This window comes from Dermacentor variabilis, chromosome 10 (assembly GCF_050947875.1).
Source record: "Dermacentor variabilis isolate Ectoservices chromosome 10, ASM5094787v1, whole genome shotgun sequence".
Lineage (NCBI taxonomy): Eukaryota > Metazoa > Arthropoda > Arachnida > Ixodida > Ixodidae > Dermacentor > Dermacentor variabilis.
In genome coordinates, this window is record NC_134577.1 from 78927000 (window position 1) to 78942169 (window position 15170).

At 44.7% G+C, this 15170-nt stretch overlaps 1 protein-coding gene across 1 annotated transcript; it reads right to left on the bottom strand.

The window, feature by feature from the left end:
- Positions 1-214: 214 nt before the first annotated feature.
- On the bottom strand, positions 215-12060 carry LOC142559302 (uncharacterized). Its single transcript, XM_075670919.1, has 5 exons — positions 11971-12060; positions 11747-11850; positions 8568-8951; positions 7055-7280; positions 215-331 (listed from the first exon to the last, which is right to left on the bottom strand). The coding sequence occupies exons 1-5, from the start codon at positions 12058-12060 to the stop codon at positions 215-217; spliced, it is 921 nt and encodes a 306-aa protein (XP_075527034.1).
- Between the last annotated feature and the right edge of the window lie 3110 nt (positions 12061-15170).

Sequence of the window (15170 nt, forward strand, 5' to 3'; positions counted from 1 at the left end):
AAAAAGAAACAGCGAGCAAAGCCGCAGGTACGACACAAGTGCTAGAAGAAACGGTGGAGTCTTCGTCGAGATGGGTGGCATTGTGATGCAGATGGCTTCAAGTATCGTAAATGTGAGTGCGAAAAGTCGCCACGTACGCGACGTTTTTAACACATTCTAAAATGAACTTAATGCCGAAGCTAACAATTCAAGAATAGAGAGTTCGCGACAGCACTCACTTCATCCTGTCCATGTGCCAGCCGAATACTTTTGGCACGTCCACGCTGACGCCCAACGCGATGATGGGGGACAGTGTCGCCGTTGCCGTCGACGCCGCGTAATCGTCGAACTTCTGTCGTCATGGCGAAGCAAAAAGAGGCGGGCACTGTTTTTCCAGAAACGTTATTCGCCAAATAGTTAGTTGCAAAACACAGCCGCGTGAGCGACGAAACATCGCCCAGTGGAGAATAATATTGAAAAAAAAATGAAAGAAACACCAAAGCGGGAAAAAAATATTATCGATTTCACGCAATTGCGCGTGCCAGAACAGCGCGTGAGAAAGGGAGAACACCGATGAAAATAATGGCACTTGAAAGGTGCCGCGTACATTTCTCGAAACACTTTTGATTGCACCTGTGCTGCAAAGTTGAATGATGCGCGTAAAGCTGGATGCTCACGGCGCCATGAATTCCGCGAGCGAGCGTTACGTGACTCGGTTCTGTCCAATCACGCCGCATGCAATGGCGAGGCAGCTAAGCTGCTGGCGGCGCAATTCGCCGCGGCTCGGCCACGTGATGCTCGCCCCCGCCGAATTCGGTCCGTGTTTGAATACAGTTCCGGGAGTTCTAGCGAAGCGAGTTGGGAAGGCCGACGCCTGGATGTTTGCTTGTTGCTGTGCCTCAGTATGTCGCCACGTAGCGCTTTAATTTCTTTCGTCGTTTCTTCACAACGTTTTACATCTATCGTGTATTTCAAGTTGCCGTTTAGGTGCTTTCCAAGTATGTTTATAGATATTAAATATAGTTTTTATGTCTGACGTTCCTGTAGAGGTCACTCCCAAGCAGTCCACATCAGCAAACTTAACAAAACTCACTGAAGCGTAAGTGTGTTATTCGTTCAGCAGCAGCGCTCTTTTCGCAATATCAACGGTGCGGGAAAATGTAGTGAAGCCAGAATTTCGATGGGCAGAATTACTTCGCGCATGAAATGGCCAAGAAAGTGCAGCAGTCCCCAACAACCGTATCCAAAGAGGAAGTGTTAAACATTCTGCAACAATTAGCCTTCTTTAACATTGTGATTCCTTGGTCATTGACATGAGAGCCTTGTTCTTGAAGAACAGTTCAACGTGGTTCAACATTGAGCCATGTTTAACTTTGGGAACAATGTTAAATGATGCTGGAAGCAATTATGAACATTGTAGCTCTTGCGCGCGCGCCAGTGAGCCTTGTTAAACAAGATTCACTGTTACACGATGTTGAAGAATTCCTCGTGAACAAAGCTGCCACGTATGGTATTAAACGTCGTTTTTCCATTAATTATTAATTAATTAATTAATATTATGAGTCCCTTTGTCGGGTTATTGTAGGCTATTACCGTTCTAATAGGTTTTCAATTTGGTTGGCATCTGTCTTGCACTTAACTATCAATAGTACTTTTAAATGAGCCCTTGACAATGTCGTTTCGCGTAAATATTCTTTAGATATTATACTGAGTGTACACTATAGTGCACTTTAAAGGGGTCACGAAAAGCGTTCAGCCTCCGATTGCAGCTGAGATATACGATGAAAGGATGGACATTATGTTTATGGACATTGTCTGCCTAATATATGATACCAGCCTCCTATCGTGACATAGTTAAAGAAATCTTCAGCACACAGTGCATTTATTTTATTTATTATGAGAAAATGTCCGTGTTGTACCCACTAGTATCAATGTTTCTGCGAATTGTAGCAAATATTTCATCCGAGGAGTCCGGGATAATAGCATACGTAATATTAACTGACAATATTTTATTTTAATGCCGAGAAACATTACTGCATAACCTTCAAGATCAACACCCCGGCGAGAAAATTCCGCTTTCGATTTTACTGCATGGCCATCGAAATCCATTCTTGATTGCCCTTCGAAAAAATCGCGATAAAGCATTACTTAATCGATATCGAGATGAGCTCGTGGTCTAACAAATCGTAGTCAAGAACGGTCACCGAGAAACTTCTCTGCATGGCCTCCAACATCTGAGAGGCTATGGTTAATTTGGTTACTACTATTATTACTATGGTCACCACTGTTACTTTTTGGAGGCTATGGTTACCACAACGAAATTTCTAATGCAATCACGTGACGGCGCTAGCATATGCCCTCGTGAATGTCACTGTCGAGTAGAGCTGCGCTTTTAAATGAAAGTATGAAATCGCGAATATTTCAAACTTTCGAGCAACGAATCAAATTTTGTCCAATTCTATTGGGTCTTCGAAATCGAATAGTCACTATTTGTATGCAATAGACATATCCCGAAACGCGGCAGATAAATAGCCAACTGTGCCGAAATAAACATAAAATTGGAGCAAAATTTAGAGAAATTTTCATCTTGGCGGCCGTAGCAGATGTAAGACCCGGGATGTTACGTACTGCATCACGGTACACTTCGCTCGAGGCGCCAGCCATTCACGATTAATCCACGATCATTTGCATTCCCACCACAGGGTCCCGAGTTCTCGAAACAGCCCGCGTATTTGTTGTCAATGCTCCATTTGTGTCTTCATATGAATACAGCTTCATAATGTGAAATGTAATGACAAGCTTGACAATTTCCTGAATGTGTCACGATATGAGGTCCACTTTATATATATTGGAAAAAGCGGCTACTCATAATTCGACAGTTGTTCAAGAAAAAAGAAAAATACTGGATATTCTATTAAGTCCGCCACGAGGCACTATTCGGTTCGTATTCGAATTGTTTTTTTTTTTTCGAAATCACTGTTCGCGCAGCCCTGTAGACGTAAGCGCTAGAGAAGTCATTTGGATCTTGTTCGCTGTCTAGACGGTGCAGCGGATTTTTTACCAGCAAAATCTGCAGAGCCTGTTCGAAAGTCGCGTTGTCCGTGGTGTCGTTGAGCATGTTCAGAATGCCCAGGTGCGCCACGCCCTTTTTCCCGACTTCTGTGACCTTGGCTTGGAACGCTGGCGTGGCGTAGTCGCTTATCAAAAAGCTGTTCCTGGATGGCATGAAAAAAAAAAAAAAAAGAACAAGAGTGATAGAAATCAAGGTCCCCAACTGAATATGTGGTCCTTAATTTTCTTTTCCTAGCTTCCCACGATTTCTCTTCAGTTGATGGGTCGCTAGTACATCGATAAATAGTACACAAGAAACCGACTAACGCGTTCCGGAATTCACCAAGAAAATAGCGTAAAATGAGCCCACCTGTGTTCTGCGTAATGAGACATTCTATGCCGTCACGGCGCCTGTACATGCAATATAGCTCCAAAAAACATAAATCCCTTCATGTGAAGGCGGCATGATACTAAACGGCTTCCTTGATTTTCTTAAATTTCTTCTATCTCTGCTCCCTCCTTCTCGATGCATTGTTTATGTGCCACTGGGTTAGGGACAAATTTCTGGCAAATCCTCCATAACAGCTATGCGCAACTATGACGCCACGCAAGAGGCATAACATCCTTAAATGTATTTATATACCGGATGTATCTACGAAGACTTTAGGTGAAGTTTAAGAAGAGCCGTTCGGAAATAAATAGAAGGTGCCTTCGGAGTCGTACCCTCAACTGCGCCGACCACGGGGCGACGGGTAATGCATAATTAATTACTGACACATCAGTTACTAATTAACAAACCGAATATTAATTAGCTTTTATGTATTTTATTTAGTTTCAGCGAAATTATTGTATTAGGGAAATTGAAGCGAATTATCCCTACAAGCTGTATCAACTTCCGGATCTGGAAAAAAACGCGATTACCCGCGAAACTGTGGCACGACCAACCCGGCTATCAGAGAGCGCGAAATCGAAACTATATGCGGCTGCATCGAGCGGAAGGCCACGCCCATCGAGGCGACGTTCTGCTTACGTCAACCAGCAGCGCAGCCCATACCTAATACCTATACTAATGCGCAATAATTATATACCTTAGTGCAAATAGGACGCCACAACGAGGAGACAAGACGCTGAAGTTAGCAAGATTCAAGAAACTTAAAACAACTGTATTTCTTGCGCACGTCATAGGAAACCAACAGCACCGAAATCTTTCTGCGATGATTTGCATAATGTTCTAAACAACCCAAGTGTTCGGTATTCTACGTCACCTTAGTTTATTTTGGGGGACATTAATTTTCCTAATGTTTTGTGGACAATCGATTTTGGTTATTCTGACCCGGCAAAAAGGTTCATCCGAGGATTCAGAAGTTCTGGATCTATTTTTTGTACTTTAAACCTGTCCAATTTAGTGCGGGAACCCAGCCGTACAATTTCCACGTCATCTGACATCCTTGACCTTAATTTCAACGCTGTGCCTGACTTTGTTTCGAAACTGATTTACCTCCAGCGCTTGAGTGACCCCTTAATTATTAATTTCACGTTGAAGGCACATGTATCTTCCAAGAGTAGATTTCACGTTGCCGTTGACTTCAACCGCGCTGACATACCCTCAGTTAATGGTGAATTGGAAACATTCGTCAGCAAGTACATTACTAAATTTGATGAACGCTCTGTCGAAGAAAACTGGCAGCTCTACAAAAGAAAATTCGTACATTGAATTAACCGATATGCACCTCGAAAGCAGATTATATATAACTCACGCTCGTCCTGCTTTAATAAGTCCCTTGCGCGACTAGGAACGACTAGGAATAAGAACGTATTTCCGTCGTGTCAAACAAACTAATCTTGCTGATTGCTGGAATGCTTACCATCGTGTGAAAGCCGAGTACATTTACGTTAAGAGCAATGTTGCAAGAACTTATTTTAATGTTACACTGCGATCGCTTTTACTAATTATTCCGAGCAAATTTTGGAGCATGGTTAGCTACAACAAAGCCGACTCCTTTGTATTAGTTCGCGTTGATGGCAGCAATCATGAAGAAAACCTGTATTGCGCTGTTAAATCAAGTGTCAACCTCATTCCTTTCATTTTTATATTTCCGCCGATTTACCGAATATCCCTTATTCCTTCTTTCGTACTATGGATTTCTTATGAGTTGGCTGGATTGGTACCAACCGTTTGATAAATAATGAAAAGATTTCGTCTGCTGGAGGTCCTGATCTTATTAATTCAGAAGTGCTAAAATGTACGGCACTATTTTCATCTGTTATTCTATCTAACTGTTTACTCTGTCGTTACAGTGCTCCTCGACTTCTACAAACTGGAAAACCGCAAGGGTGGTTCCATTTCATAAATCAGGTAATGCGCATTGTCCCAAGAACTTCAGCACGATCTCATTAACTAGCATTCCACGCAAACTTTTAAAACAAATAATATATTCTCACCTCTTCGATTTTCAGGAAAGTAACTCTTTCTTCCATACGTGTCAGCACTGTTTTAGAAAAACGTCTTCGTGTGGTACTCCTTTGTTTTACTACTGATTTGTTCGCCACCTTAGATCAAGGATGTCATATTGACTGTATACTGTTTTTTTTTAGATTTTGCCAAAGATTTCGACTCCGCATATCATGACCTGCTTATCCATAAGCTTAATCAGCTTATTATTGACCCATATGTGTTGTCTTGTATTAAGGAGTTTCTCTCCAATCGAACTCATTATGATCGGTCATGGCATGCATATGCCATGACCGATATATGTCAATCGCAAGTTAGGATATCTTTCTCGTAATTTTTCTACTGTGGCTCAAAATCAGAACGCGCATCTGCCATTAGGGATAACAATCAAGCATCACTGATCCTTACCCTTGAAGCGATTCAAAATCGAGCAGCTGGTTTTATTTTATAACGCTATTCCCGCCATTCCAGTGTCATCATCATCATCATCATCAGCCTTTCTACGCCCACTGCAGGGCAAAGGCCTCTCCCATACTCCTCCAACTACCCCGGTCATGTGGTAATTGTGGTTATATTGTCCCTACAAACTTCTTAATCCCATCCGTCCACCTAACTTTCTGCCGCCCCCTGCAACACTTCCCTTCCCTTGGAATCCAGTCCGTAACCCTTAATGACCATCGCTTATCTTCCCTCCTCATCATATTCCCTGCCCATCCCCATTTCTTTTTCTTGATTTAAACTAAGATGTCATTAACTCGCGTTTGTTCTCTCACCCAATCTGCTCTCTTCTTATCCCTTAATGTTACACCTATCATTTTTTCTTTCAGTAGCCCGTTGCGTCGTCCTCAATTTAAGTAGAACCCTTTTCGTAAGCCCCCAGTGTAACATGGATGAAACACCCTCGATCTCCAAGTCTTTTCATTACGCCGGAAATGTGCTCGCCTTTGCCTATTCCACAGGGTGTCACACTCCGACCGCGTGCTGAAGAAACAACTTATCACCTCACCTTTCCATGTTTCATCCCCACCTGACTACTTATATAAAGTGTAAAGTTGCCGTTCCATTCTGACGAAGTAACAGGTACCAAGTGTCGACTGGAACCACCTTCCTGATTCCACCATTAACATCACAGACACATCTTCATTCAAAACAGGCAGTCTACAACGCTATCGCTTAACATTTTTTTCTTTATATATTTGCCTGCATATATCTATATAATCTTTTTGCTTTGTTACCAATGCTTTCTGTAATGCCTTCGGGCCATGAACGTATGCATAATAAATAAATAAATAAATAGCTCTAAAGTCCCAAATAAAAAAATCTGTCCGAAATTTATGAGGTCGTCCTGACTTGCCATACGTGAGGCTTCAGCGCGAAATTGAAAAAAAAAAAAAGAAAAGTTGAAAATCCGAGCTTCATTTTATCGTCTAATTTTCAACCAATAACCATGAAATTAACGAATACCAAACCCTTCAAGAATGCCCTATCAGCCTACACGGATCTAGTGTTTCTCTTCAAAACGTGCCTCCGTGAAATGTCACGAATCTTTCGCGGCCTGCATTTCTCGCTTACCCGGAGTCGAAAGACAGGCCGAATTCCGTTGCGTTGTACTGAGCGGCGCTTTGCACGAAGTGGCTCACGTTGGCACTCAGTGGTTCCGTCAAAATGTTCGTGTTCCCCTTGTACAGCGATTCGTAGAAGATGAAGTCGCACACCCCGTCGCTGGGAAGCGCCGTTGACTGCTGGAAGTGGGTGCTGACCGTGCAGAGGAGCGGGAACACCAGCTTCGGATTCGGGGCTGAAAGTTGGACAACGGAAAATGTGAGAGGGAGCGTGCAAGTTTGTCTCGGGGGCTGCTCCAATAGAGAAACCCTAAAGCGAATAGTATTCTTTGCCTCACCCGCCGTGGTTGCTCAGTGGCTATGGTGTTGGGCTGCTGAGCACGAGGTCGCGGGATCAAATCCCCGCCACGGCGGCCGCATTTCGATGGGGGCGAAATGCGAAAACACCCGTGCGCTTAGATTTAGGTGCACGTTAAAGAACCCCAGGTGGTCAAAATTTCCGGAGTCCTCCACTACGGCGTGCCTCATAATCAGAAAGTGGTTTTGGCACGTAAAACACAAAAAAAAAAAAATTCTTTGCCTCTGTCGCCCGTTTTCGTGGTTGGTCGGCAGTCGACGGTCGGACTCGGCAAGGAAAGGCGTGCGTGCGTTCGTTCGCTCGCTCGCTCGCTCGTTCGTTCGTTCGTACAGATTACATTGACAATCATCGTCGATGGTTTTCTGCGCAAGGTTTTTCATCGAATGCTACGCGAATGTTTGTAAAAACACTGACTTCGATTAAGGAATCGAACATGCAATGTCCTCCTCAGTTTTAAATAATGTAAGGTTGTAAAATTTAAAAAAAAATGGCGGGGGAGGGGGGGGGGAGGGGAGGGGGAGTGGCAAACTCGAATAGGAATATATGAAAACATGTGCGATTCGATCAGTGAGTCTAATATGTTTCCTCTTCTGAAAGTAAAACGAGGGCTGAAATGGAAGTGCCGCGTAGAATATATTCTAACGCTTTAGAATATTCCCAACGCTATCTCGGCAATTCTGAGCAATTTGCATATGACCAAAAGGATAAGAAAAAAACGCTACTCCTACTGGTTGGTGCACAGTGCACACATGAAGTAAGCGGTGTACCACATGACAGTTTATTATGATAAGCGGACGCCAATAATCGCAATAACGTGTAATCTCGACACCAATCGAATATTCAGACAGATTGACTATAGCATATTTCCGGGCCTGGAGGACAGTGCATATGAAAAAGATAAAAACGTATGTTTGACAGCGCATGCGTGTTTTGGCGGTGAAATTGTGCAAAGACGCGATGACTGCTGAAGACTCTTAATTATTACTTTTGACTTTAGAAAAGAAATCTTCCATTCGATAATCAGAGATTTGTGGTGAGCTTCTGCCAAAGAAGTTTTCTGGTATTGTTTATACTATTTATCATTACAAGTCCTGTTGAAACTTTATAGCGTTGCGCGATTCCGTAAATGCTTCATAGATTGATTACTTAGAGCATCGTTACTTACCCCTTGTCGTTCTGATCGTAGGTATGGTTCGTACTATCGGCCTGGGTGTTGGGGTGGTTGTGGTCGTTGTCGTAGTAGTTGTGGTGGTGGTTGTGGTGGTTGTTGTGGTAGTTGTGGTGGTTGTTGTAGTAGTTGTAGTAGTTGATGTGGTGGTTGTAGTAGTTGTTGTAGTGGTGGTTGTTGTGGTGGTTGTGGTGGTTGTTGTCGTGGTAGATGTAGTAGTTGTTGTAGTGGTCGTGGTAGTTGTAGTTGTCGTTGTGGTTGTGGTGGTTGTTGTGGTGGTTGTTGTGGTGGTTGGGGTGCTCGTCGCCGTGCTTGTAGTGGTTGTGGCGGCGGCTGTTGTGGTAGGAGCCGCCGTTGGCTTGCTTGAGGCTTCCGTAGTCCCTACGTGCACCAGAATATCTGTGAACTGTTGAACCAACTAGCAATAATTAACTACTGCTTTATAACTGACTTTTCTTCCGCTGTAACAGCCGAGTGTTGCTTCATTTAACCCAACCTACCACCATCCTTTTTTCTTTTGAGCCAGAACGATGCACTACAAAACATCGACCAACAAATATCACGCAGCATAGTTAGGTAAGAAGACAAGGGAATCCGACGAGCTCGATTATTTGTTATTCACAACCATGCGAAGAGAAAAGAAATTGAAGCCAAAGAAATCATAGGGGAAGTTAACAGCAATTTTTACTGAAGTGCAGCAATAATCAGGTAAAGAGGAAATGAAACCGGGCGAAAGCATACCTTTCCGCAGGTCGGCACCAAACCCACATTCCCCACAATCCCCTGCGGTGCTTTAGCAACTACCATAAACCAACTTTGTGACTAACAAGAAAAAGACCAGGGTTCTCAACACCATTTTCTTTTTCTTCGTTCTCGTCGCTTAGCGAGGGCCTCGATTTCGGCAGTCTTGAAGCCATGACGCAGCATACGAGGCCTTATTGGCCACTAACAAGCTTCTGAGATAACATACGTGGTAATTGCTGTTAAAATGGGCATTCCCCGTCCGCCGCCTTGGCCGCGGGAGGTGCAGGCTAAAACGTGTGGGCTAATCTTCTACAAAAAGCACCCAGAGAATGGCCGTCTGGGTAGCTTATTTGGTAGAGCGCCGCACGCGCAACGGAGACCATGTGGGTTTGGTCTCCGCCTGCGGCAAGTTATCTTGTCGTCCTTTCTCATTATTCCCGTTACTTGATTATTTCTACATTTCTGAGCCTACATCGTCCGTCACTTCGTATGATTGTGGACACGTGGTAAGCTGCTTTTATGTCATCTGGTGTTCTGTTATGTCATCTAGTGCTTTTTTATCTTTCCCATCAAAGGTGAACATCAATCAACTAGCCCGACCCGCACGCCTGCGGCCCAGTGCTACGCTAATTGGTATGCACGGTCACGGCGGCACAAGCGAAGCTAAAGTTTTTCTTTTTTATTTATTTTTTTTTTACAGCGAAGCCGTTAGCCTCTAGTTGGTTCGGTGTTTTGTGTCCCCGTGCGCGGTGCTCACATAAAAACAAACGGCAGCTGGAAAGCTCTGTGTTTCAGTTTCCTCGTAATGAAATTATGTTTTCGCGTGAATTAGGATTACAATCCGATGCTATCATGTCTGGTGTTTGTGCGAAAGTCCTTCTTTACGAATTTTCCGAGCCATTTTACTTCGAGAAATTCAATTAGTCCAATAACGAACTTGCGCTAGGCGGAGGGCCTACAAGGATGAGGATGTATGCTGGGCTAACGGTGTTGCTACCTATCGGCCGCGGCCACTCAGGGAGACTTCGAACGGCAGCTGAAATAAAAAGGGCTTTGTGTTTGAGTTTCCGCGTAACAGAATTATGTTTTCTACTATATCTGAATTACAATTGTGTGCAAGTCGTACTTGACGTCTTTTTCAGGCGCTTTTTACGTTTAAACACTCATTTGGTTCAACAACGCACTTGCGCTTGGCGTAGGACCAAGAACAATGAGGATGCGTGGTGCACTTCCGCACACGTGCGCGCGTGCGCAGGTGACGTACGTCGGTTGTGTGACGTCGTCTACAACATCGGTTTGTGCTTGCCTAAGGTAGGCAACAACTTCGCTGCACATACACGTTCCCAGGGTAAAATGGAGGTTCGGATTTTCTTTTTCATTCGCAGCAACGCGTTCGCAGGTGCGCGCTTTTCATGCAATTAAATTACCCAGGCGTGGTATTCTAACAAACCCATTTCCACAAATCCCGCTCCCCTTCTCCCCTGCGCGCGCGAGAAGACTACGCACATCAAGCCAGCACCCTTCCTTGGCGCACTCCTGCGCGCTTCCCCTCGCGTATAAAGCGAGCGGGGCGCGATAGAATCTTATCGCACTATGACTTATCATGGAACATCACGGCGACGGCGAAAATTCGCCTAGAGTGTCCGTGTAATTGTCATCGCAATAAAAGAACTTTGCTTTTGGCACGGAACAAAGCTCAATGAGACTTCGACCGGGGCTAGTTGGTACGACATCGTGTTTACTGCGCTATACCGTTACACAAAGTACAAAAACAGAAACTAACAAAGATGTGCGCCATCCTCTTCGCAATACTTCGCAAGTCCTTCCTTCGTGCGCATATGTGTCAGTTTCTTTTCTTTTTGTACTTTGTGTAACAGCATAGCGCAGCCCACCGAAAGATGGAATAAGGCGTAGTTTAGACATTGCAGCGATCTTTAGGAAGGTGGCAAAATAGCTTTGATGACCTTATCTAGTCTTGGTAGAAACGGTAGGACGCATGAATTTCACTTACTGCATGGGGAGTTTGCGGAAAGGGACAAAACTGCCCATGAATAATTTTTTTTTCTTTAGAAATACAGATTTCGGAGCATCAGCCTGTATTGAACAACCCTCGCAATCAGATAAGAGCTCCTGAAGCAACGCTTCCTCTTCGGGAAGTCCGTTAGGCTGGATTGACACGACGGGAGGGATCGCTTAATCGGTGCGCAGGCGATTGCGATGTGCTTAGGACCTACAACAAATCGTGCCGCATGCCATTCGTCCATGGCTTCCTTGCGAGGGGGGGGGGGGGGAGGGAGCATGATTCGGCGGCACTGGGCCACGTGATGCTAGTCCGAAGAAAGAACCGGCTATTCGTTCCCTCACCTGTACGGGAATCGAGCATTGTCAACGAACGTAGCAGCGCGTAGTAATTGACGCGACATGATACGCACCTGTGTTGCTTAATAGGAGCAGTAGCAGCAAACAGAGGAGCAACAGTAACAGCAGCAAGCACAGGAAGCACACCAAGCATGTCCGGTTTGAGGACTCTTGCTCGCTGAGAGAAAAACGTGAGACAAAAAACAATAACATTTTAAGAAATGCCGGCAGAACCGATTGCATATCGACTAAATGTCGACGTTAACGCAATAAGCATTCAAGCGGCGTATAGACGCACCGCATTTCCGTCGCCCAAGTGCTTCGTGCGAGGCGTGTAAACTGCAGCTAGGCTGCTCTCTGGTGCTTCCTGCTGGACGCGCCGCGCCATCTGGCGCCGCCGCCACGAAGTCCGCGCGTGGTGGCGCATGTGTAATTATGCGTTCAGACATGATTGCCTCAATGTATGTATAACACGGGTACGATTCCCTTCGGCACGAGAGAATCTTTAGAATATCTTTTTTTTCTGTCATTGAAAAGTGGCACATGCCTCAATGGCACATACCGTGTGACTGAAGCCGGCGTGAAAAAAAAAAGATTCATTCACGAACGGCGCATACCGATTGTCACGTGCCCAATTAGCCAAGTTGGTTGGAAGGTTAATGGTTTCGACCCCGGTTACCTCAGCACAACAGCCCGCGCTCTGCCCACCGATTAAGCCACGGACTACCCAGTGACCCAAGTTGGGGGCAAAGTGGTTAGTTAGTTAGTTAGTTATATATAGCATCTCTGAATAAAGGGGAAATCAGACATCCACCTGTTTGTAGCAATTGCTACAAAGGAAACCCATACGGGTTCCTCGAAAGAAACGCCTCATAGTTGAAGAAAAATTCGTCCTGGTCCGGGACTCGAGCCCGGGACCACCGCCTTTCCGGGGCAACCGCTCTACCATCTGAGCTAACCAGGCGGCTAGCAGATGGCAGGGCGAAGTCGAATTGGTCGACAACACGAAGCAAAGGCAAGTGTTTGACGTAGTAATTCTGCGTAAACCCGCAAGGTGGAGAGAAGTAATGAATAAAGGGAAAATCAGACATCCACCTGTTCGTAGCACTTGCTACAAAGGAAACCCATACGGGTTCCTCGAAAGAAACGCCTCATAGTTGAGGAAAAATTCGTCCTGGTCCAGGACTCGAGCCCGGGACCACCGCCTTTCCGGGGAAACCGCTGTACCATCTGAGCTAACCAGGCGGCTAGCAGATGGCAGGGCGAAGTCGAACTTGTCCTGGTCTGATTTCCTTTTATTCCTTTTATTTCCCTTTATTATTTATTTGTCCTGGATGTCTGATTTTCCCTTTATTCATTACTTCTCTCCACCTTGCGGGTTTCCGCAGAATTACTACGTCATATAGCATCTCTTATAGAAATCTCCAATCAATGCTTTATTGCGTCTGCATGTTCCGTCCCATGCCTTTAAATTAGGTAAGCTCATAGTAAGGGGAACCTACAAACCCGTGTGTACCTTTTTTTTCTGCCGTGTCTGTCATTTCCTCCTTTCTTGCGCTTTTTAATCAAGTCAAATATGCACTATCTAGGCCCTCTGAAAGTTCTTTCAAGAAAGCTATATTTCGTGGACAACTTCGATATCCCTGTTCAGATATACGAACAATTACTAATGATCTCAGTTATATAACCTGCAAATAAATTACTATGACTTTTGTTGAATTTATTAGAGAAAGCTTAATTCTACCGAATATGAAAAGCAGGATTTTCATTTATGTGCTCACATAAATTTACAAGAATCGCCGCAAATTGTTAAGTAAAAAAAATCGTGAGGCACGAAGTTTACACTTCAGTATGACTACAACCAACACAGATACCGCACTTCTATAAACTCCATCCGTTAGACCATTTAAAGCAACCAAAAAAAATTAAACCAACAAAAAAATTATTCTTTTTTTAGCTTGCGTGAAATTGTACACTGCTTACGAGGGTTTCTTGCAAAAGTCTTACAACTTAGTGGCACGTGCGACTGCGGTGTGTAATACACCAATTTTGGTCACTTTAGACGTCTCAGCAGTTTCAGATTACGTAATTGGGATATCTTTGTTTATTATTGAGCTAGTGGAGTTGAAAAACTTGGTACTTGAGTTGCCTTGTTTTCGTTTCTCTTTTTTACTTATTGTCGCAAATTTATAAATGCTGTAAAAAATGTACGGCCAAAAAAAAAATAAGTTCGGGCAGGAACCATCCCAGGATCACTGCCGACATTATTGCGATTGTCGTTGAAGTAATGCAGCGACAAACCGTATCGCCACCGCCAAAACGCGTCACGCATAAGGCGTGCGCGGGAGCCAAGGTCCTCTTCTCGCGTTTCCTTCTGGACGCGCAGCGCCATCTGGGCGCGCCGCCGCGAAGTTCGCGCGAGAAGCGTGTCTGAATATACATCATGCCAGGCCGATTCCGCTCAGCAGCAGCGAGCAAAAATTTCACGATGTTTTTCTTTTGTCATTGAACGAAGAGCGGCACATATTTAGTGACCGAAGTCGGTTTTCAAAAAGGTTAGCTGAAGGGCGGGAACATACCACACACCCCGTGACCCGAGATGGCGTGAAAGTGGTCAGAGGCGCACAGACGGACATACCGCGAAGACACACCGCAAGTTCCCGAATAATTCTAATCGCGTTAAAGAAATTCCACTTCATAAAGTCACCCTAGCCAAACACCCTAAGCTTCCACAATACCTCATCGAATTTGGTGCAACTGGTGCGGGGCAAGAAAAAAATTATTCGTTCCCGTGTATTAAGATAGAATCTGCGGATGAAAGGGGTAAAGAAGAGCGTGAAGGACAGAACGGAAGCAGAGACGACGCACACAGCGCTGTGTACGACGTCGTCGAAGAAACTAACCGGCCCGATTCAGCACACCCCCTGCAGCATTCTCCAGAGCTAAAGGTTTCTCAGAGAAGAGCGCTGCTGAGCTCGAAGTGGAGGGTTCGATCCCGGCGGCAGCGGCCGCATTTCAATGAGGGCGTGTTGAAAAAAAGAAAACGCTCCTGCACGTATTTTTAGGTACATGTTAAAGTACCCCAAGGTGGTCAAAATTACTACCCCACTGCGGCAATCCTCGTTAATCATATCGTGGTTTTGGCACGTAACACCCCAGAATTCAATTTTAGCTGCAGCTTCCTCCTACCCAAATACCTCTGGGACCTGTGAATGCAATCAGTCTCATTATATGAGCATCTGCAATGTGCAAAAGAAATTTTTTAATGTCCAACTTGAACGAACACATAATTGTGCGCCGTACACGGATGTGTTTTTCTTTTCCAGTGGCACCCACACCACGCTACAGATATGAGTAAATAATTATACTGTTCAGAGAGCACGTTACGCAGCTTGGAAACCCACTGAATAGCAACTACTCTGCAATGAAAAACATTGAAATGAGCATATTTTTAGATGACTAGTGTTACGTGTCTACACAACAAGATCGTGCTGACTC